Source organism: Schistocerca cancellata, chromosome 3, assembly GCF_023864275.1.
Source record: "Schistocerca cancellata isolate TAMUIC-IGC-003103 chromosome 3, iqSchCanc2.1, whole genome shotgun sequence".
NCBI lineage: Eukaryota > Metazoa > Arthropoda > Insecta > Orthoptera > Acrididae > Schistocerca > Schistocerca cancellata.
Window position 1 is genome coordinate 711,528,063 of NC_064628.1, and position 21,910 is coordinate 711,549,972.

General features: G+C 39.3%; 1 protein-coding gene across 2 annotated transcripts in view; it reads right to left on the reverse strand.

The window, feature by feature from the left end:
• LOC126176973 (ribonuclease P protein subunit p25-like protein) overlaps positions 1–21,910 on the reverse strand; it is a 43,920-nt gene that overhangs the window by 7,703 nt on the left and 14,307 nt on the right. For both annotated transcript variants that reach the window (XM_049924191.1, XM_049924190.1), the window contains exon 3: positions 17,382–17,560. In XM_049924191.1, coding sequence (XP_049780148.1) covers positions 17,382–17,560 — 179 coding nt within the window. The remainder of the gene's footprint in view (positions 1–17,381; positions 17,561–21,910) is intronic.

The window sequence follows — 21,910 nt, forward strand, 5'->3', positions numbered from 1 at the left end:
TCATACCTCACCTGTCATTCAACAACATCTTTGCCTCTGCACTTCCGCCTCGACTGACATCTCCGCCCAAACTCTTTGCCTTTGAATATGTCTGCTTGTGTCTGTATATGTGTGGATGGATGTGTGTGTGTGTCCGAGTGTATACCCATCCTTTTTTCCCCCTAAGGTAAGTCTTTCCACTCCCGGGACTGGAATGACTCCTTACCCTCTCCCTTAAAACCCACATCCTTTCGTCTTTCCCTCTCCTTCCCTCTTTCCTGATGAGGCAACAGAAGAGGGAATGATGAAAGGATGTGGTTTTTAAGGGAGAGGGTAAGGAGTCATTCAATTCCGGGAGCGGAAAGACTTACCTTAGGGGGAAAAAAGGACAGGTATACACTTGCACACACACACATATCCATCCGCACATACACAGACACAAGCAGACACGCTCCCGGGATTGGAATGACTACTTACCCTCTCCCTTAAAACCCACATCCTTTCATCTTTCCCTCTCCTTCCCTCTTTCCTGACGAAGCAACCACGGGTTGCGAAAGCTCGAATTTTGTGTCTTTCCGCTCCCGGGATTGGAATGACTCCTTACCCTCTCCCTTAAAACCCAAATCCTTTTGTCTTTCCCTCTCCTTCCTTCTTTCCTGACGAGGCAACCGTTGGTTGCGAAAGCTAGAATTTTGTGTGTATGTTTGTGTTTGTTTGTGTGTCTATCGACCTGCCAGCGCTTTTGTTTGGTAAGTCTCATCATCTTTCTTTTTAGATATATTTTTCCCACGTGGAATGTTCCCTCTATTATATATATATATATATATATATTTGAATTGCATAACAGCTATTTTTCATCAACAGATGACTCATCAGTAGTTTCTATAGTAGCATACTACAATCTACATGTTACCTATGATCACAGACAGTCAATGTGAAGCCCATCACTCATGGTAACATGTCTTGGATATTCAACAACGCTCAACAGGATTTCAAAATATGATGAATAGCATCTTTCATGAATAAAGGCAGACACTGTGCGTACATCTGACTTCAAGTAGCCCCATAATCAGAAGTCACACTGCATTATTCTCATCTGTCACCAAAAAGGTTTAAAATGAACTCTGCCAGTTTCCTCATAGAAAAAGGGACCAATAATGAATTTGGGGAATATGTGTGGGAGCCTTTAATTATATTTTAGTAAGGATTAAGTTGCAACCAGTGTGGATTTCAATATTCAATCTAGATGTTCACATACTTATGCTGCTAACAACTTTAAGATGGGGAACAGATATCAATCCACATTGAAGACACCAGCTTAATGTCTAGAACAATCTAGAAATGAAAGCTTTATGATTTACACAAGGACTATAAATGACAGTGCTCTGCTGGCTCAGGATTTGGCCATGTTATGTTACATCCTGGTATTTAGAAGAACAGAGTCAAGGTCCAGGCTGTGAGCATAGTTCTGCAAAGGATCGTTTTGTTAATCCACATTTCTGAAACAAAGCTGGAGAAACACTCATCACATAGAAAATCAGAAATGTAGATTAACAGAATTTATTTACGAATATCAGGATATATCAGACTAAATTGAGCTGTAAGTAATATAAAAATACAGATATGGAAAGTTGGAGCACTTATTTAAGAATAATAGTTAGGCAAACAGCAAAAGCAATGAAGTAGTCAGAAACTAGAATCAGAAATGGAACAAGGCAACTATTGAAGAATGGATAAGAATATATGGAAAATGGTAACAGGAATATAATGGAATATGCAGACGCACACAGAAATGTTTGAAATATATCTGAACAGGTTGGGGGCAGTAAATGGAAAATTCGATAAGACAAAAAACTGAAAAGAAAAGGATAATAATGTGAATGTATCACATTTCATCAGTTAAGATGATATTTGCAAAGCAACTCCCTAGAGAGAGAGAGAGAGAGAGAGAGAGAGAGAGAGAGAGAGAGAGAGAGAGAAGTGCAGTCCAAGATTTCTTTAAATGTTTGTATAGTTCAAAATACAAATCAGAAATATACATAGTTAATAATGAAAATAATGACATACTGGTAGTACTATCACAGGAGCGTATAGCTAGCTAGTCCAGAGATGACAGTGGATCAAAAGAAATGATTAAACTGAAGGGTGATACAGAAGTAAGTTTTATAGACTGTTGATTTTGGAAATGTATAAGATTTCATTAAAATTATCATCAATTTAACAGGAAAAAAAAGTAGATTTTAATCAAGCTCAAGGACAATCTGGTATCAAAAGTGGATGCAGCACCATAAGTCATTAACAAAATTATGTAATTAGTGGAGCAATGAGCGTAAGTTTTGATCTGAATGAGGAGTCAGGCAGGCAAGAAGATTCCATCACACTGAGTTTCTTCTCAGCAGCCCTATAGGAAGTTTTGAAATCAAACTGAAAAAAAGAGATAAGAATGTGTGTTACTGGATCATACCTGAACCATCTTTATTTTTCTGATGACACGTTTTTCTACTTAAAATCTGCAATCTTGCATTTTTTGTAACTTTCAAGTGTAGAGTCAGGCAGGCCATAGCACAATCGTCATTTCACCGAGCTCATAAGCAGTCAGCTTCCACTGGTGACATGTCAGGAGGATAGCATATTGCATATCTATGTTTCTCTCTGTGCTTTCATAGTTCATTTCTTCTGTTAGACCTGCCTGTAGGAGATATGCATGTTGTGTGCAGACAGAGGAGGAGATGGCCACAATTTGCAAACAGCTGATTGTGCATTTGGGTATGGTCAGCCACCTTCAGGCTACTGCCTCTTGATGTAGTGATGGCAGAGAATTTGGCATGTGATATGGGACACCTCATGTATCACCTGACCAAAGGGCTCTGCAGCCGAGGCACCACTTAGTGCAGCTGCTGTGGTTGCCCTCACAGCAGGATGAATGGCGGATAACAACAGGTTCACGTTTGAGGCACAGGGCCAATGTGGAGACTGGCTGTCTCACCTCATCTAATCACTCTGTGAGTGGACAGGTGGCTGTTCCTTCAGCAGGGTCTGAGCAGGCACAGGGGAGGGGGTGGAGGTTTGATAGTTATTGGGAGCTCAAACGGTAGTCACATTATATAGATCCTGAAGGAAATAGTGTTCATGCAGGAAAGAAAGCCATGCACACTCAGTGTGTCTGCCAAGGGGCCTCACCTGAGATGAAGAAGCCTGGTCTGTGGCTATCGAGCATGCAGGGAGCACAGTTGTCTATTAGCATGTCAGCACCAAAGATGCCTGTCACTTGGGTCCTGGGTCACCCTCAGTCTGTACAGGCAACTGGCAGAGCTGGTGAAAGCTGTTGGCTTCATGTGTGGGGTGCTAGCAGAAATTTGTAGCATTGTTCCCAGAGTGGACTGGGGTCCTTTCATTTGGAGCCAAGTGGAGGCTTCACTGACTCTGTGACAACCTTGGCTGCAGATTCCTGGACCTGCATTTTCTGGTGGAGAATTGAAGGACTCCCTGGTAGCAACTATTTGTGGAGTGATATGGGGACTTTTTAGGTTACATGGTAGTTTGAAGTAATCTGATGAACAATCACTAGGTGACATACAGATAGTGAAATCAGACTGCATTTAGCAAAATCATATTGCATTCAGAGTAAAGACACTTCGACTGTCAAAATTTACTGCCCTTTAGGAATTTCTCAAGTTCAAATTATTCTTGGGGCCAAGAGCTGGCTGCAACCCGAAGTAGAACAATCAGATTTTCAGTGATTTATGGAACATACACTGGAAAGACATATTAGATGTCATGAGGGGGAGTGTTCATTGCAGTTGACAAAAATATTGCCTCTACCGAGGTCAAATTTGAATGTGACAGAAATTAAAATTATCTAGTCACATATAACAGATCTACATAAAACCAGGTTAATTGTTGGATGTTTTTACCAGCCACCCAACTCCAATGTGACAGTTTTATAGTCATTCAAATAATGACTACAGTCCAGATCATGCAATATTAGCTAAAGGTGACTTTAACCTAGAGTATCGACTGGGACATCTATCGATTCATTGCAGAGTGTAGACACAGGCAGTCTTGCAAAGTACTTTTCAGCACATATTCCAACAACTGTCTTGAGCAGATAGTTCAACAGGCCACAACATGCAACGGAAATATTTCAGACCTTGCAGCTGCAAACAGGCCTGTCTTTATCAATGGCATCAGTGCAGAGACAGGGATTAGAGACCATGATGTAATAGTGACTATACCAACTGAAGTTAATAAATCAATCAAGAAACTTGGAAGAATATTTATGCTAGAAAAAGCAGGTTGTTAGCATCCCACATAGACAATGAATGGACATAATTTATTTACAGTGTGAAGGACATAGAGAATCTATGGACAAAGTTTAAATGGATTGTAAACCATATTCTGCAGAAGTACGTGCCAGGTAAGTTGATTAAGGACAGAAAAGACCCACTGTGGTTTAACAACAAAATGCTGACAATGATGAGGGTGCAAAGGCTGTCACACTCTCAAGTCAAACGAGAACATGAAAATGACAGAAGGCAAAAGTTAGTAGAGGTTCATGTGTCTGTAAATAGATCGAGGCACAAAGCCTACAACTACCACTGTCATGCCTCAGCAAAAGATCTTGCCGAGAACACGAAAAAATTCTGGTTCTACATAAAAAAGCTAAGTGGATCTAGGGATTCTACCCGGTCACTCACTGACCAGTCTGGTGTGCAGCAGAAGGAAAGCTGAACTTTCAAATATCACATTTAAGAAATAATTCCCACAGGAGAATAATACAAGCATCACGTCATTTGACCATCACACAGGCTCTTGAATCAAGGACATAGTGACAGACATCCCCAGCATAGAGAAACAACTGAAAGAGTTGACAGCAAATAATTCACCAGGTCCGGATGGAATCTCAATTTGATTTTACAAAGAGTACTCTTATGGCACTGGTCCCTTCCTTTAGAGCATTTATCGCTAATCTATCATCCACAGCCTAGTCCCAGGTGACTGGAATAAAGCGAAGGTGACTCTAGTATATAAGAAGGGTAAAAGAACAGACCTGCAAATTGAAGACCAATATCCATAACATCATTTTGCTGCAGAATTCTTGAACATATTCTCAGTTAGAATATAACAAATTTCCTTGAAATGGAAAAGCTTCTGTCCACAAGTCAGCATGGTTTATAAAGCATCACTTGTGCGAAACTTGGGTTGCCCTTTTCTCACATGATATCCTGAAAATTATGGATGAAGGGCAATAGGATGATTCCATATTCCTGATTTTCAAAAAGGATTTGACTCAGTGCTCCACTGCAGACTGTTAACAAAGATACAAGTATACAGAACAGGTTCCCAGATACGTAAGTGGCTTGAAGACTTCTTAAGTAGTAGAACCCAGTACACGCTCTCGACGGTGAATGTTCAACAGACACAAGGGTATCATCAGGTGTGCACCATGGAAGTGTGATAGGAGTGTTGTTCTTTTCTACATACATAAGTGAGAGGGTCAGGAGAAATCTGTGGCTGTTTGCTATTTATGCTGTGGTGTACAAGGAGGTGTCATAGTTGAATGACTCTAGGATGATATAAGATGACTTAAGACAAAATTTGTAGTTGGTGTGATAAATGGCAGATAGCTCTTAATTTAGATAAATGTAAGCTAATGCAGATGAGTAAGGAAAACGAACTGGTAATGTTGGAATAATTATTAGTAGTGTACTATGTGATACAGTCACGTCAATTAGGCCCTAAATATCTGGTTGTAATGCTGCAAACTGATATGAAATGATATGAGCATGTAAGGATTATAGAAGGGAAGGCAAATGGTCGACTTTGATTTATTGGTAGAACCTCAGGAAAGTGTGGTTTATTTGTAAAGGAGAGTGCTTATAGAATACTAGTACAACCTGTTTTTAAGTACTGCTCGAAAGTTTGGGTTACCCATTAGGTCTGATTAAAGAAAGACATAGAAGCAATTCAAAGGTGGGCTCCTAGATTTGTTACCTGTAGGTTTGATCAACAGGAGCTACATGCTTCGGGAACTCAAACTGGAGGGAAGGTGACATTCTTTTCGAGGGATGCTATTGAAAAATATTTAGAGAACCCACATCTGAAGCTGAATGTACAACAATCCTACTACTGTCAAGCACATTTTGCGTTAACGACTATGAACTTAAGATTGGAGAAATTAGCGTTCATATGAAGCCTACAGACAGTCGTGTTTCCCTCCATTTGCAAGTGAACGGAAAAGAAAATGACTACTAGTGGTATTGGGTACCCTCCGCCAAGCACCATGCAGTGGCTTGCAGAGTACGTATGTCGATGTGGAGTAGAAACAAGTTTCAAAATTGGTGTTTGTTTTATATTTAAATACTAGCATTCAACACTTGAAGACTGGGTTTTTCTATAAATTCTACTTAGCTCAAAATAAAAAAAAAGTTTTCTCCATCCTGTTATCGCTTAATTTGTTATACTGATGTCCCTTGGGTCTACATGGCTCAGGTGTTTAAAAATTCACAATACTGGTAGTAAAATTTTATTTCTACATGTCTGAGATAGATGCATAATGGTTATCTTATAACAATGAAGGTCTTTGCTTGTTTAATGTTGAAATGTGCTAAGTTACTATTTCAAATTATCAGAGTATTATCACTACCAATAATGCTTCATCAACTGCTTGGTGTGGATGCAACCATTTTTATGATCCTGCAACCACTATGAATCAAGACACACAGGAACTGAAGACATTAGCTGCCCGTGGGTATTGATTTAAATCAACGGGTAAATTTGAAAATTTGTGTCTGACTGAATTGCTCCATGTAATGAGGATAATGGGCAAGGGGCACCACACCAGTAGTGTACGAGTAAGTTGAGAGTTTGGTACTGATGGGAGGTGTTTTAGGGTAGTCCATGCAGGTTCGATGACCACTGTGTGCAGATGGCACAGCGCATCTGCCTAGTAAGCAGGAGATCTGGGTTCAAATCCCAGTCTAGCACAGATTTGAAACTTTCCCCATTGATCCACTGATTTAAATCAATGCCCACTGGCACCAAACATCTTTAATTCCCTTGTGCCTTGTAACACAGTAATTTGTGTGGCCAACACAATGAAACAATTTCTTTCTAATGAGGAGTTGGAAACTATAGTAAATGCATCGAACAGTAAGGAGAATATTTCTGAAGAAGAGAATCACATCTGAAACAGAAGATGCTTCAAACATTGATACCTCACATGGCAACATGCAAGTGGTTCTGTCAAAAGTAAAACATATTATGTGGAACTTTGAACTTTTTCCATAAACTGGAAGAGTTTGTTGACTTCTTGAAAAATAGGTTGGTTCCAATTCTCATTTATGTTGAATTCTATGACAATATTACTTCAGGATAATCCTACAAGTGATCACCATACATTCTCAAACATAATGCAAGTTCATGAAGAAATTCTCACTGCACCCCCACATTCTGAAGTTGACACCTGTGTGTTGAGCTAGTGTATAACATTGTAAAACACTTTTACAGATGTTTGAGGTTTCATAGGACTCAAAATTATTTGTAACCTCAAAAAATTGTTTCCAGAGATAAACCATCTCTAATTCCTACAATGAATGACAAGAATGGTAAGATAAACTTCTACTTTAGGAGTTACGAGAATAGAGCTTCACTAAAAGAATGTTATTAGGTAACATACTCTACTTATGTGACAGTTCACCTTCATGAAATGTCAAATATAGTAAGTTTAATTAAGGTATACTAGGCAGTAAGCAAATAAGCCTAGTAAGCAAGAAGACCCGGGTTCGAGTCCTGGCTGCACCACATATTTTAATTCACCTCTTCAGCTTCCAACGTTATTGTAGATAAATTAGAGCCTTAAATGTCTCAGGGAAATTTTAATTTAAGATCTATACAATCACATGTAGTACAGCACTTCCCCATCATGTCCAATGCTGGAGTGCTATTCCAATGTCGGAGAGCCCCGGTAATAGTGACAATATAAAGGGAGATGTGAATTGGAGTTTGTGGTGGGGAGGGTATTTGATTTAATAAGGGAATTAACTACAGTGAAAGTTTACCTATCTCACAGGATAGTCTCATTAATGTTCACAGTATTCACAGTAACAGGTCAAAAATTATCTTATTACCAGCAGGTGGCAAGCCAGAACTGTTTAGTGCCACTTATTAGATGAAAATATAACATTTCTTCAGTACTTAGAAACACTACTAAAATGTACACACATAAAAAAAAAAAGTTTTGCATCACTCTGGTTCCCAGAACTCCTGAAGATAGACAATGACTGTGGACATTATATCACAGACACAGTCCCTTTGACTCTTCAGAGATGTCACTAAATCCGCCCAAAGATGTAAACAGCCATGCATGAGCAGCACCTATTAGATGGAGGGGGTCCGACAGCCGATCCGTTCCAGTCATTCCACCAGAAAGGAGGTACATGGCTCATTTTGTCTGTAGTTCAACCATGCCTAGATGGTCAATGCCGTGGTTTGATCATGTCCACATTGTTACTTTGTGCAAGGAAGGGCTCTTAACAAGGGAAGTGTCCAGGCATCTTGGATTGAACCAAAGTTATGTAGTTCGGACACGGAGGAGATACAGAGAGACAGGAACTGTCGATGACATGCTTCGCTCTGGCCACCCATGGGCTACTACTGCAGTGGATGACTGCTACCTACGGATTATGGCTTGGAGGAACCCTGACAGCAACCCCACCTTTTTGAATAATGCTTTTTGTGCAGCCACAGGATGTCGTGTTATGACTCAAACCGTGTGCAATAGGCTGCATGATGAGCAACTTCACTCCCAACGTCCATGGCGAGGTCCATCTTTGCAACCACGACACCATGTAGCACGGTACAGATGGGCTCAACAACATGCCAAATGGACCACTCAGGATTGGCATCACATTCTCTTCACCAATGAGTGTCGCATATGCCTTCAACCAGACAATCGTCACAGACGTGTTTGGAGACAACCCGGTCTGGCTGAACGCATTAGACACACTGTCCAGCGAATGCAGCAAGGTGGAGGTCCCCTGCTGTTTTGGGGTGGCATTATGTGTGGCTGACGTATGTCACTGGTGGTCACGTAAGGCGCCATAATGACTGAAAGATATGTGAAAGTCATAATAGTGCAACTATATTGACAGCATATTGGCGAGACTTTTGTCTTCATGGACTACTATTAGCACCCCAATAGTGCACATCTTGTGAATGACTTCCTTCAGGATGACATCTCTCACTATAGTAGCCAGCATGTTCTCCAGACATGAAGCCTATCAAACATGTCTGGATTAGATTGGAAAGGGCTGTATATGGACGACGTGACCCACCAACCACTCCGAGGGAATCGCTGTTGAGGAGTGGGACAACCTGGACTGACCTCAGATACTGGGTATCTGAGGTATCAGTGTGTACAGCAATCTGGACCACCACTTCTGAAGGTCTCGCTGTTTGATGGTACGACATGCAATGTGCGATTTTCATGAGCAAGAACAAGGGCGAAAATGATGTTTATGTTGACCTCTATTCCAATTTTCTGTACAGGTTTCAGAACTCTCGGAAACGAGGTGATGCAGAACTTTTTTGGATGTGTGTATATTTACGTGAAAGCTGCATTGCTCTGCTGGCTGTACTTTAGGATTGGTTGATTATTTTTCTGTTACTTTTAGAGCATTTAATATGCCTGTAACTTATGTCACATAATAAGATGGAAAGTCTATGTTAACTTCCGTATTTCATGACGATGCAAGGCCATCTCAGTGGAAGAACAATCTGAAGCAACCATACAGTCAAACCACCCAGTACAAACATATGTATTTAAATTTAGAACAGGAAATCAAGAATTTAACTTAGTTTGGATCACCTGGGGACCAGTAAGTGAGGTGGTAGTAACCACAGTAGGGTAGGGAAACAGGTGTAGAGGAAAGGCTAAATAGTCAGTTACTGGAAACTGAAGTTAATATTTTCAGTTGAAGGTAAGAGGCACACTGTAAGATGTGACGGAAGGAGGAAAATCAAACCAAATCCTAAAGCACAAAATTTAACAGCTACAGTTGATGATATGGCAGTATATGACATATAATGGATTAAACTTATATTTCTGACAATTAGTAAGCGGTCCTACTACTCTTAACTTGCAGCTTTTGGTCATCTAATACAGAATCAGTGTTACTTTCCTTTGTGCCTTTAACTGTGTTCCCTCTTTATGAAAAAACTAATAAAAGTACCCATATCCCTAGCTTTAATGCCAGGATCTTTCCTGTTTGTACATGTATCGACCCAGATCAGGTTCTCATAATGAGTGCTATTTAGTCTTTTATTATTTCATCTAATTTTCTGTAACTGAAATTGATCATAGATGGACATGACTGAATTAATGATAATGTATGGTCAATGCCAAAACAACACTTCATTATTTGCTTTTGCTTATGGGATGTTAAGAAGGAGAAAGGAAACATTTCCAGCAACATATCATTTTCATCTTTTTAACTTTGGGGCAAAGAAGACAGAGCTGGCTTCAAACATTTGTGCTCTTGGTGAGAAATTGTCCATTTTAAAGAGGACCACTTCAATGGGAGCACTTTGTCTGCTTTCGGGCAACATGGTAATAATGTCAGGCAACCATCATGAATCATTTGTACCCCACAGTCAAAAGATTTAGTTTCCGGATACTGGACAATTTTTGGTGCAACTACAGCAAGAAACAGATAACCACGTGTATAGCTTGTAATCAGTTACTTCATTAGAACACCAATCACTCAAATCAAAATGTTATAGTGGTGACAGAAACAGTAACTTTCTAACATCAGAAGAAATAAAAATGAATAACTGGAGCACAATAGAAAAGCTGTATACATACAAACGTTTTTGTCCATCCACAGAAAATAATGATGTACACCTCCTGTTTTAATTAACTTTATGTGCTATGAACTGGCTCCCAGGTATTTAACTACAGCTGCTGACACTCTCTGCCAAAAGTTCCAACACTTTGCATTTGATAGGGAAAATATACTCAAGAAGACTGTACCAATAGCTGCTTCAACGCAATACACATTCTTAGGTAACTAACATGTTAAACTTGTCCATCAAAGATTTTGGTCTGGAGACCATTCCAAGTCTTCCCTATTTTTCGTATCTTGCACCCACAGGCTTCCAAGGAAGAAACATCTGGGTTTAAATCCCATCATCAACAAGATCATTAGAGGCAGAGCACAAGCTCAGATTGGGAAACGATGGGTAGGGAAATCAGTCATGTCAGACAATTCTCTTGAGCAATTTAAAGAAATTTGAAAGGCTTCCGTTCCTTACTTAATTTGAAAACTTCAATACCAATTTTGCAGATAACTTTGTATATGCAACTGATAAAATGCTCCAGTGCCAGGAGAAAACAAAGAAATATAATGGTGTTAGGGAACATCACTTGAAGGACACAGCACTGTGTGTATGTGTGTGTGTGTGTGTGTGTGTGTGTGTGTGTGTGTGGGGGGGGGGGGGGGGTCTCTCTCTCTCTCTCTCTCTCTCTCTCTCTCTCTCTCTTTGAGAAGCGAGTGGGGAGGCCAACACTTAGAAAAAAAAGTTTTCTTTGGCATATTTTAAAATTTATGCAAGTTATAATTCAACAGGAAATAGTATCAGAATTGTTCTATTGTTCCTACAGGCAATAAGAAGATAAGATGGAGAACCCTTCTGAATTTATGTATCACCCAAGAGCAGCACCTATATTATTTGTAGCATGGGACATACATGAATTTTGTTATGTACCTTCATTAACAGAATTAACCCAAATCCAGATGTGTGGTATTACTTCTCATAAAAAACTTTGGCTTAATATTAAACACAAGCATCAATGGAATATTAAAAAGGTTTTAATTTGTCAGGATTAAGGTCAGTGAAGACAGCACACAATCTTAAACTGAAAAAAGGAGGAGAAGCCAGTACCACAGTATCCAAGTCAAGAGATTATAATAATAATGATGATAATAATAATAATAATAAGATGGGCCAGATGTAGATTAGGAGTCTCATAACTCGAGTCCATGGTCTTAACTAATGTGCCACCAAACCTGGTACTTATCCGAGGAACTTTATACGGACACAGAATAAACGCTTGTGGATGAAGAGGGGGGGGGGGGGGGGGAAGAGGAAGAAATCTCACAAAGCAATTGTTACAAATGATCCATATTTCATACACATAAAAGAATTATGTGAGGGTTGATCACATACACACAAAATTTTGTGTTCTGAGTGCATACCGCAGAAGAACAGGTAAAGGTGTGGCTGGGAGGGGAGGTGGGGGGTGGGGAGAGAGGTACTGACGTGTAAATTAATAAAGAGTGGCAAAACAAGATTTCAGGCAACCCCAGTGAAAGCCATGACTAAATTTTCAGCCCTTAAGGTGCTTGCAACTGTGCTGTTTTGACCAGTGTGCTGTTTTAAGAATTTAATTTTTGCGCGAGTGCCTCATCGACAATGCAATGCTCAACTGTGATCTTTTGAGTGAAGTCAGACTTCCTTACTGCAGCAAATTACACTATCAATCAATACATTAAATCACTTTCTTCACAACAATGTTTGATCTTACACTGAAGCTCTTGCTTACCACTTACTCACAGAGACACAATTTCATTATGATGTAGCAATGGAAGACGTCATGTGCACAACTAGCTGGTACATGAAATCACTCTTTTTACAATGATGGCATCAAGAACACTTCAACACATTGGGCTAAGTACATTTCTAAGTCAAGAGATTATGTAGGAAAGTAATGTATATTGGATTATGCTCTAACAATAAATAAAAAATTAAAAACAAAAGCCTTATTTATAACTGATACACTCTCACAGTGATACAAGTTATATATTGCATATGTCCACAAACAGAGTGTCATAAATATGGTGATAATTTCTACATTTACTGTGGCTTCCTCTAGCTATAATAAAATCCTCCAGTAATGCTCACAATGAGCACAGTTTGCTGGCAGACATCTTAGGTGGTAGTGTGTACAGCAAAGTGATTGGTCCTAAGAGTTTGGTTGATGATGATGAACAGGTTAGAAGCAGTCTTATCATGTTCAAACAACTTGCAGGAATGTAGTCGGGTGTCATTTTCAACAAATTCTGTCATTTTCAAGGCATAAATGCAATGAAAAAGACTGTGGAAGGTGATACTTTTGTTGATGGCCTTATGAAAGAGGGAGTTTAAACAGTTTTTCTAACATCTGAATTCATGATGGAGGTATGAAAGAATGGCCGCCTTCCCTTCCTTGACATGCTGGTCAGGAGGAAGGTTGATGGTATGCTGGGACATGTCATTTATATTATGCCAGCTCACAATGATTTGACAGTTGCTCCACCAAACACAGTGTGAAGAAGTGCTTCGTACCCTGTTTCACAGAGACCCCAAGTTATCTCAGGTCCTGAAAGCTTATCAGCCACGTTGGCCCCTCTTGAAATCGCCTTCTGCCATAATGATTGTATAGTGGAAGACAGATCAGATGCCTGTTGTGCTATAGACCAAACATGAATCAGTTGAGTGATCAAAATAATGAGGTAGAACCTTAGTCTATGGCCTTTTTGGCCTACACAGTTGGCACTTCCAACAAGACTGGTCATATTCTGTGAAAATGTGGTATGTAGTTTTTTTTTCACCTGCATCTACACTGAAGTGCTAAACAAACTGGTATAGGCATTCTAGAATGAAATTTTCACTCTACAGCGGAGTGTGCACTGATATGAAACTTCCTGGCAGATTAAAACTGTGTGCCGGACCAAGACTCGAACTCTGGACCTTTGGCTTTCGCGAGCAAGTGCTCTACCGACTGAGCTACCCAAGCATGAATCACGCCCCGTCCTCACAGCTTTACTTCTGCCAGTATAGGCATGCATATTCAAATACAGAGATACGCAAACAGGCAGAGCCCGGCACTGCGGTTGGCAATGCCTATATAAGGCAACAACTGTCGTGCGCAGCTGTTAGATTGGTAACTGCTGCTACAATGGCTGGTTATCAAGATTTAAGTTAGTTTGAATGTGGTGCTATAGTTGGCGCAAAACAATCGGACACAGCTTCTCCGAAGTTGCGATGAAGTGGTGATTTTCCCATATGAGCATTTCATGAGTGTACCATGAATATCAGGAATCCAGTAAAACATCAAGCTCTCAACATCATTGCGCCTGGAAAAAGATCCTGCAAGTATGAGACTAATGATGACTGAAGAGAATCATTCAATGTGACAGAAGTGCAACCCTTCTGCAAATTGCTCCAGATTTCAATGCTGGGCCATCAACACGTGTCAAGAGTGGGAACAATTTCACTGATATGGGCTTTTAGAGAAGAAGGTTCACTCTTGTACCCTAGATGACTGCACGACACAAAGCTTTATGCCTCACCTGGGCCTGCGAACACCAACATTGGACTGTTGATGACTGGAAACATATTGCCTGGTCGGACGAGTCTCGTTTCAAATTGTATCACGCGGATGGACATTTACAAAAGTATGGAGACAGCCTCATGAATCTATGGATCCTGCATGTCGCAGGGGACTGTTCAAGATGGTGGAGGCTCTGTGGTGGTGTGGGGCGTGTGCAGTTGAAGTGATATGGGACCCCTGATACGTCTACATATAACTCTGACAGGTGTCACATGCATAAGCATCCTGTCTGATCACCTGCATCCATTCATGTCCATTGTGGCTTCCGATGGACTTGGGCAATTCCAGCAGGACAATGTGACACCCCACATGTCCAGAATTGCTACAGAGTGGCTCCAGGAACACTCTTCTCAGTTGAAACACTTCCGCTGGCCACTAAACTCCCCAGACATGAACATAACAGCCAATGTCTTGTGGTTACATACTACGTTTACATACACTCAGTCCTTAGGTACAGGATTCTTTTCTGGGGGCTGAAGGTATGAATCACTGACATAGCTTTTAAATTGCAGAAAATGACCATAACAATAATAACTGGTAGCAGTAGTCAGCATCACTGTAAAAAGCTATTTAAAAAATTGAGCAACCTTACTGCAGTGAGAGGGTACATCTGCCAATCTGTAGTATGTATCAGGCTGCCAAAATAAAAACAAAATACTCAAAACTATTTTATATCAAGGGATAAAACTGTATAATAAATTGTCAAAGGAGTGAAAATGTAAAAGATTAGAGGACCCAGAGTAGTGGACAGTAATGTAAGGGGATAACTACAGTTCCTTGCCACATTTCAGTAGGTGTTTATGGTCTACTGCTTTCACAACGATATCATGTGTCAAGATGTACAATGCATGATAGTGATGCCTGTTCGCTTAATTTTTCGAGTAGACAGTAGCAAATAGTTGAATATGGAGTCTGGAATTGATACAAGGAGCACAGCAGCATCTTCACAGTCCAGGAGGTATCAGTGGGTGTCTCAGTGTGTGTGGCAATGAAGAGTGAAACTATGGTTTATTTTCTGGTTGCTTGAAACAAACTGTGTGTAAATCAAGGAACATTATACAATAAGGACTTACTGAATGAGGCTGTGCAGCTATTACAACATCAACAACATATTTTGGAGGATGGAGTTGCTCTGTCTGGCCATCCTGATTTGTGGTTTCCTGGATTGCTAAGGCAAATGCTGGTATGGTTCCTTAATTAATGCCACAGCCAACCATCTGTCCTATGCCCATCGGCAACCTATCCAATCCTCAGGTCATACATTTTGGCCTACAGATTTTCACTGTATTACCTTGACAAATTCTATATCATTGTGAGATGTTCCTTGGACAAATAAACAGTCAAACACACTTACAACAACCTAATATTGCAGGACATCAACTTCGCACCAGCCATCCCATGGAATATACCACCACACAGATTTGGTCTGCACTTCCAGATATCAGGATAGTTTTATTATGCAAGCAGTTGAGAAAAATTTAGCAAGTGACCTTATAAATAGAAATAAGGATTTTTGCTCAAGTTTCGCTTGGAATCCTGCTCTCTCCACAGTCAAATGACAGACAGACAGAGTTACTCCCATTTGGTCCCCCACGGGTAATTAATATTGACAACTTCTGATGTTAGCCATCTTTGGTTGTGTGGTAATGTTTATGGTGTTTGTGGAGGGGGGGGGGAGGAGGAGGAGCATGGGTGTGCACACATTTGGGCAGGCGAGTGCATGTGCCCCGCATACTGAGGTTTCTGTTTCCTTGCACAGTGCTCTAATGTTGTAGTTGTGCCTGGAAAATGATGGGGGTGTGTACCTGTCAAAATACTGGCAGTTCTCAAAGACATCATCCAGCTGCTATGTTTAGCTGATTTTCCTATCCAAAGCTGGAGCCACTGCTTGATGTACTCTGGTAGTTATTGCTCTCACAGTGAATGATGCCCTCACAAACAACTGTTACTGATTTCAGGATAGAAATACTGCCAGTACTTGATCTTTCCTTGCACTATCAAAGGTAATTCACATGGTGATGAGGTGTGATTGGAAGCCTAAGGGGCAGCACCTTTCATCACAGTCCAGCTTCCTGACAGTCCCAGCTAATGTTTTCAATGCAATGTTAGTTCTAATTTGCTTTATGATTGCTGTGCAATCCACAATGGCTGATACTTGGTTGGGTTTGTCCAGATGCAATCTGCATCTCATTACCAACCAGAACAAAGATGTCAAGTATGTTAACCTTCCTTGAGACAGCAGCATCAACATTTATTTCAGAAAGGAAAGCTCACAAGCTTTGATTTACAGAATACTTAGCATGGTCATTCAGGCCACTATACACATGCAATGTGCCACTGAAATCCATTTAACTGTATGAATTTTGCTAATCAAGTTCAAAGTGTCACGTCCACAACTTTTACGAACTCTGTGTGATATTTCCCACAGCGATTCTAGTGTTGGCTGTAACAATTCAACACTATTTTTTTGGTAAGTGAAATGTAGTTGATATGAGCTTAAATATTTCCATGCTCAGTATGTGATTGCTACTACACCATAATTCTTGACTTTACTGTTCACTTTTCACATGCTATTCACATGTTACTTTGTAAATGCAAAACAATATAAGTTTTGCAAGGCACAATATTATTGTAGCATGTTAGATGTTGGAAGTATATTACAAGTTTCTAAATGTGGGTAACTGCAAATTTTGTGAAAGACAATAAAACAAGATGAAGAACATATTTTGTTTTGTGATTGATAGTTAGGAAATGAATGTTAGTATAGTTAATTTTTATATGCAAATGTTAATATCATGGAGATATAATAATTATTCACACAACACACTATCACGCACGTACATTTATGAAACTTTAAATCTCAAACGATAAACAATTTTTCATCATGTTTTATAACATGGAGAAATGAAAGAAATTGCAGCATCACAAAAACTAGAATCAACAAAAGGAAATGAAAGAACAGACTCACTTGCGATAGCAGATCTTAGTTATCTGATGCAAATCTTTATTCCGTCTCTTGACGATTTCAGCGCAACTAATTGCTTTACCCATTCCTCCTCCAGAACCACTCCAAACAATTGAACGTTCATCTTTAAATGCTTTCAGAGCATAGTTGAGAAGGTTCCTCATTTTGCTACCACCTGTGACCTGAAAACAAGTAATGACTAGATAAATCAATTATTTCATTGCTGACAAATTACTCTGGCAACATGCATGTATCTTTGGATAGCATATGGAGATACCTGTTTCCAAGTAATTTGCAACAGCAACAATTTTGTGTGTGCATGTGTATTGGGAGGGGGGGGGGGGGGAGGGTTATGAAATTCAAAATTTTAAATGCCACCATTATGTCTAATCAAGTAATGGATGATCCACTGTAATTCTCCAAATGTTCTCCTGCAGTAGCAGAAATCATTGGCAACAAAAATCACTGACTGAGCTGAGAAGAGCAGCAGTTATAACTGTGTTGTTCAGTATGCATGGCATGCCATGTAATAATCAGGAACAGAAGAAGGATGTATTGCCCCTGAAACAAATATTCACTAAATTCAAATTATTGGTGTTGTGGTCTTCATTTTGATGACTAATATGATTCAAGTCTACAAGCTAGGCTCTCCTGTGGAGGTCTCATTAAATCTGCGTAACTGTTGCAATATACTGGAAGCTGTAGTCAAGCCTTGGTCTCCCTCTGTAATTTTGACATCCCCACCCCCTACCACCTCCTATTTCCCTCTATTACCAAATTAACTATTTTATGATACCTCAGAATATGTCCTATCAACTAATCCTTTCTTTAAGTCATGTTATGCCACAAATTTCTTTTCTTTCCGATTTTGTCCAGACCCTCCCTGTCAGTTACGCGATCTACAGATCTAATTTACAGCATGATGTCTAATCAAGTATTCATCTAATCAAGCATTCTTCTAGCACTTCATTTCAGAAGCTTCCATTCTCTTCTTGTGTGAGTTGCCTATCATCTCCAATTTACTTCCATAAAAGGCTAAACTCTCAACAAATACTTTCAGAAAATACATCCTAACACTTAAATTTGTATTCAATGTTGATAAATTTTTCTTTTGTTAAAAACATGTTCTTGCTAATAACAATCTGCTTTTTTTACCATCTTTACTTCTGTCATCCTTTGCTGTTCAAACAGCAAAATTTGTCTACTACTTTTCTTGACACATATCCTAATCTACTTCACCATGCATCATTTGATTTATTCAAACTATATTCCATTACCACTAAATTACTGTTGATGTTCATCTTTTAACCTCTTTTCAAGACACTATGCATTCCATTTAACAGCTCTTGCAAATCCTTTGTCAACTCTGATGAATTACAATGTTGTCTGCAAACTACGTAGTCTTTATTTCTTCTCCCTGATCTTTAGTTCCATCTTCATACTGTTTCGTTTCCTTTGCTGCTTGTTATACATACATACTGAATAACAAATGGGATAGGTCACATACCTATCTTGCTTTCTTCTCAACTGCTGCTCTCATTATGTCCTTCAACTATCATAACTGCACCAAGGGGACTCTCACTTGCTCCATCATCATATGACACAAACATGCCACAATATATAAACATGTCCATTACAATTAATGAATCAAAAAGATACATTTAATACAGCTCTCTTAAACAGTGAGGAAATAAGGTGAAAATTTTTTCACAGTTGATTCTACTAAGAATTTTAATAATTCTGAGGAAATGTCGTCTACCCGAGGTGCCTTGTTTCAACTGAAGACTTAAATGTTCTGAAAAATTTCACTTGGCGATATTGCAATGCCCACCTCGTATTCATCCACTTCCTCCTCCCTTGCCATAATACTGTCTTCAAGTTTGTTTCTTTTATATATTCCTTCAATATATGCCTCCATATTTTAACCCTACTTTCTTTCTTGATGTTCAAACAACTGCTTCTCTTTTATTCAAAGGTTTCTTTAATTTTTCTGTATGCATCAGATATCTTTCCCGTAGTCATGCATGCTTATACAGATTTGTATCCTTCATTTAGTCATCACTGCTTTGACATGTTTCACTTTCTGTCAATCTCATTTTTAGGCATTCTAACAATTCTACTATATTTTGACACAATATTTTTTCCCTTAGTGCAATATCATTGAAGGCTACAAAGACAGAAGTCTTAGAGTGTTTTACGCAGAAAAAAGAGACTTGTAGAGTGAGTGAAAGTAAGATCAAACAAGAACCTGTAATTGACAAAAAGCATGAAAGGTAAATTCAAATAGAAATCCTTGTGTTGTTACGTAACTCTTATACTGTTACATTTTCTGCTAAATAAGATTGTAATGTTTTATTTTAGACAAATGCCAATATTTTTTACTATTCTGAACCACACGTTTTAAAATAAATAAAAAGAATGAAAGACAACCGATACATGCATTTCTTGGTGGGACAGTGAGTGGTCAAAGTTACACAAAAGTGGGTCCTTTCAACACAGAAGAAGGTAGAAGATTTCCAGCCACAGAGACTTGCCACTATGTGTGGACAAGATACAGGCTGGCAGGTGCAGTCAGCATGGATTCTTTGGTGAGGACCAGGTAAGACAGATGGAGCCATCAGCTCCACTTGACACTGCTACTGTAGACTATGCATCCACTGCCATTTTGGAGACTATCCAACTACCAGGATTATGAGCTAATTCAGTTCATATTATCTAGTCTACACGGATGTACTACACTCAAAAGCACAGATGGTTGCCATTTGCTGTGCTGCATAAAAGAAGTAACCACCACCATCTTGCAAAATGAGCCCTGTAACTTCAAAATCTTGTTGGAAAGACTTTTTTTTAACTTCAGAACTTTATTTACATAAGCTACCATGTTTCCTGGAAATACATTTATAAATGATATCTGAGTGAGTTACAACAGGCACAACAAAAAGACTGCCCGAAAATGAACCTTTGTCGGAGGTAGGAAACACACACACACACACACACACACACACACATGCAATACACATGACTGCAGTCTCTGGCTGCTGAGGCCTCAGCATGCAGAGACTGCAGTCTTGTGTGTAAGAGTTGCACTTGCGCATGTGTGTTGGTGTGTGTGTGTTTTCTAATATTGTTACATTCCACCATGGACTTTCCATTGTTGAATTACATCTAACCGAGTGATTTATTATCTGTCTAAGCCATTGTAAATCACTGATTCTGCTCATTGCAAACCTTCTTCTGGAAAATTTAGTGGTGAACACCACCAGAACAGAGAGTGAGCTGCACAGCATCATCTTGCTGAAATTAGTACTTCGAAGACATCAGAAGTACATGAACTGTCTGACTAAATACAACTGTGGTAGGTATAATTTCAATCAAAGGACTTAAGAGCCTCAACTTCCTTTAGCTTGATGAACTCTATCACTGCTTTAGCTTGTTACTGGAACATTAATTACTCATTTCTTTCATTAATCTCTCAATAGTAAAATTAATACAAAACTTATTTTTCCATGTCATTCAGATTTATGTGGACACAGCTTTTTCCATGAAGTGAAAAGCTGCTTTAGTGTTGCTGGCCAAAGCATTGTGTTCTAAGCTCAGGTTAAAGTGAAATAGTGGTACAAAGGTAGCAAGTTTTACTTTGTGACAAGTCATTTCATCTGCAATGACTAAATGTGAGAAATAATGGGGAGATGTGGAAGACAGTGAAAGTGGAGATGGTTGGAGCCCACCCAATTGCTAGAATCAGAGCTTTTTGTACGGTTTTACGATCCCAGGACAGCAGCAGGAGCAGAGTGTGTCAGCTGACAACATGAAACACGCTTTTCTGTGGTCATTAACTTTTGCTTTGACCATGCAGATGTTATAATACTGAATTTGACTCAATGCTGTAATTAAAATAAGTCCAATAGCTGAAAAATTGTTGCAACCTGGAAAAGGCGAATTTTGTAACAGCTTTGCGTGTTACAGGTCATGATTCAAATATCCCAAGCGTTAGCTAATGTTACATCTACATTCACTTTTAGATATTTGTTGCATTTTTATATTTTCTCCTTTCATCAGTTAAGTTTATTATCTTCTGTGTTATCCAAGGATTTCTAATGGGCCTTGTGTGTCTACCCAGTTATTCATCTGCTGCCTTAATATTTCATTTCTCACAACTACCCACTCATCTTATTTATTTCACCTACTTCAGTCATTGCATAACACTCCCTTTGAAACTCTCACCAATCTCTAGTTCATTCAATTCATCCATGTCCTATCTACTTAATCTCCTACCTTTCTTCAAGTCCATATGTGCTGCTGAAAGAGTTTTGCAATTTAAAATCTAATTTGTAAATCACTTTCTCAGCCATACATAATTTATCTGAACCCTCCCAGTGTGTCCAGATCACTTACACATAGACGAACTCTTCTCGTGATTCTCAAGCCAAGTGTTAGCAATGATTAAATTAGGCTCTGTGCAAAATTCTACCAAGCAGCTTTCTCTCTCATTACCTTGACCCATGTCAAGTTTTATTCTTTTTTCTTATCTT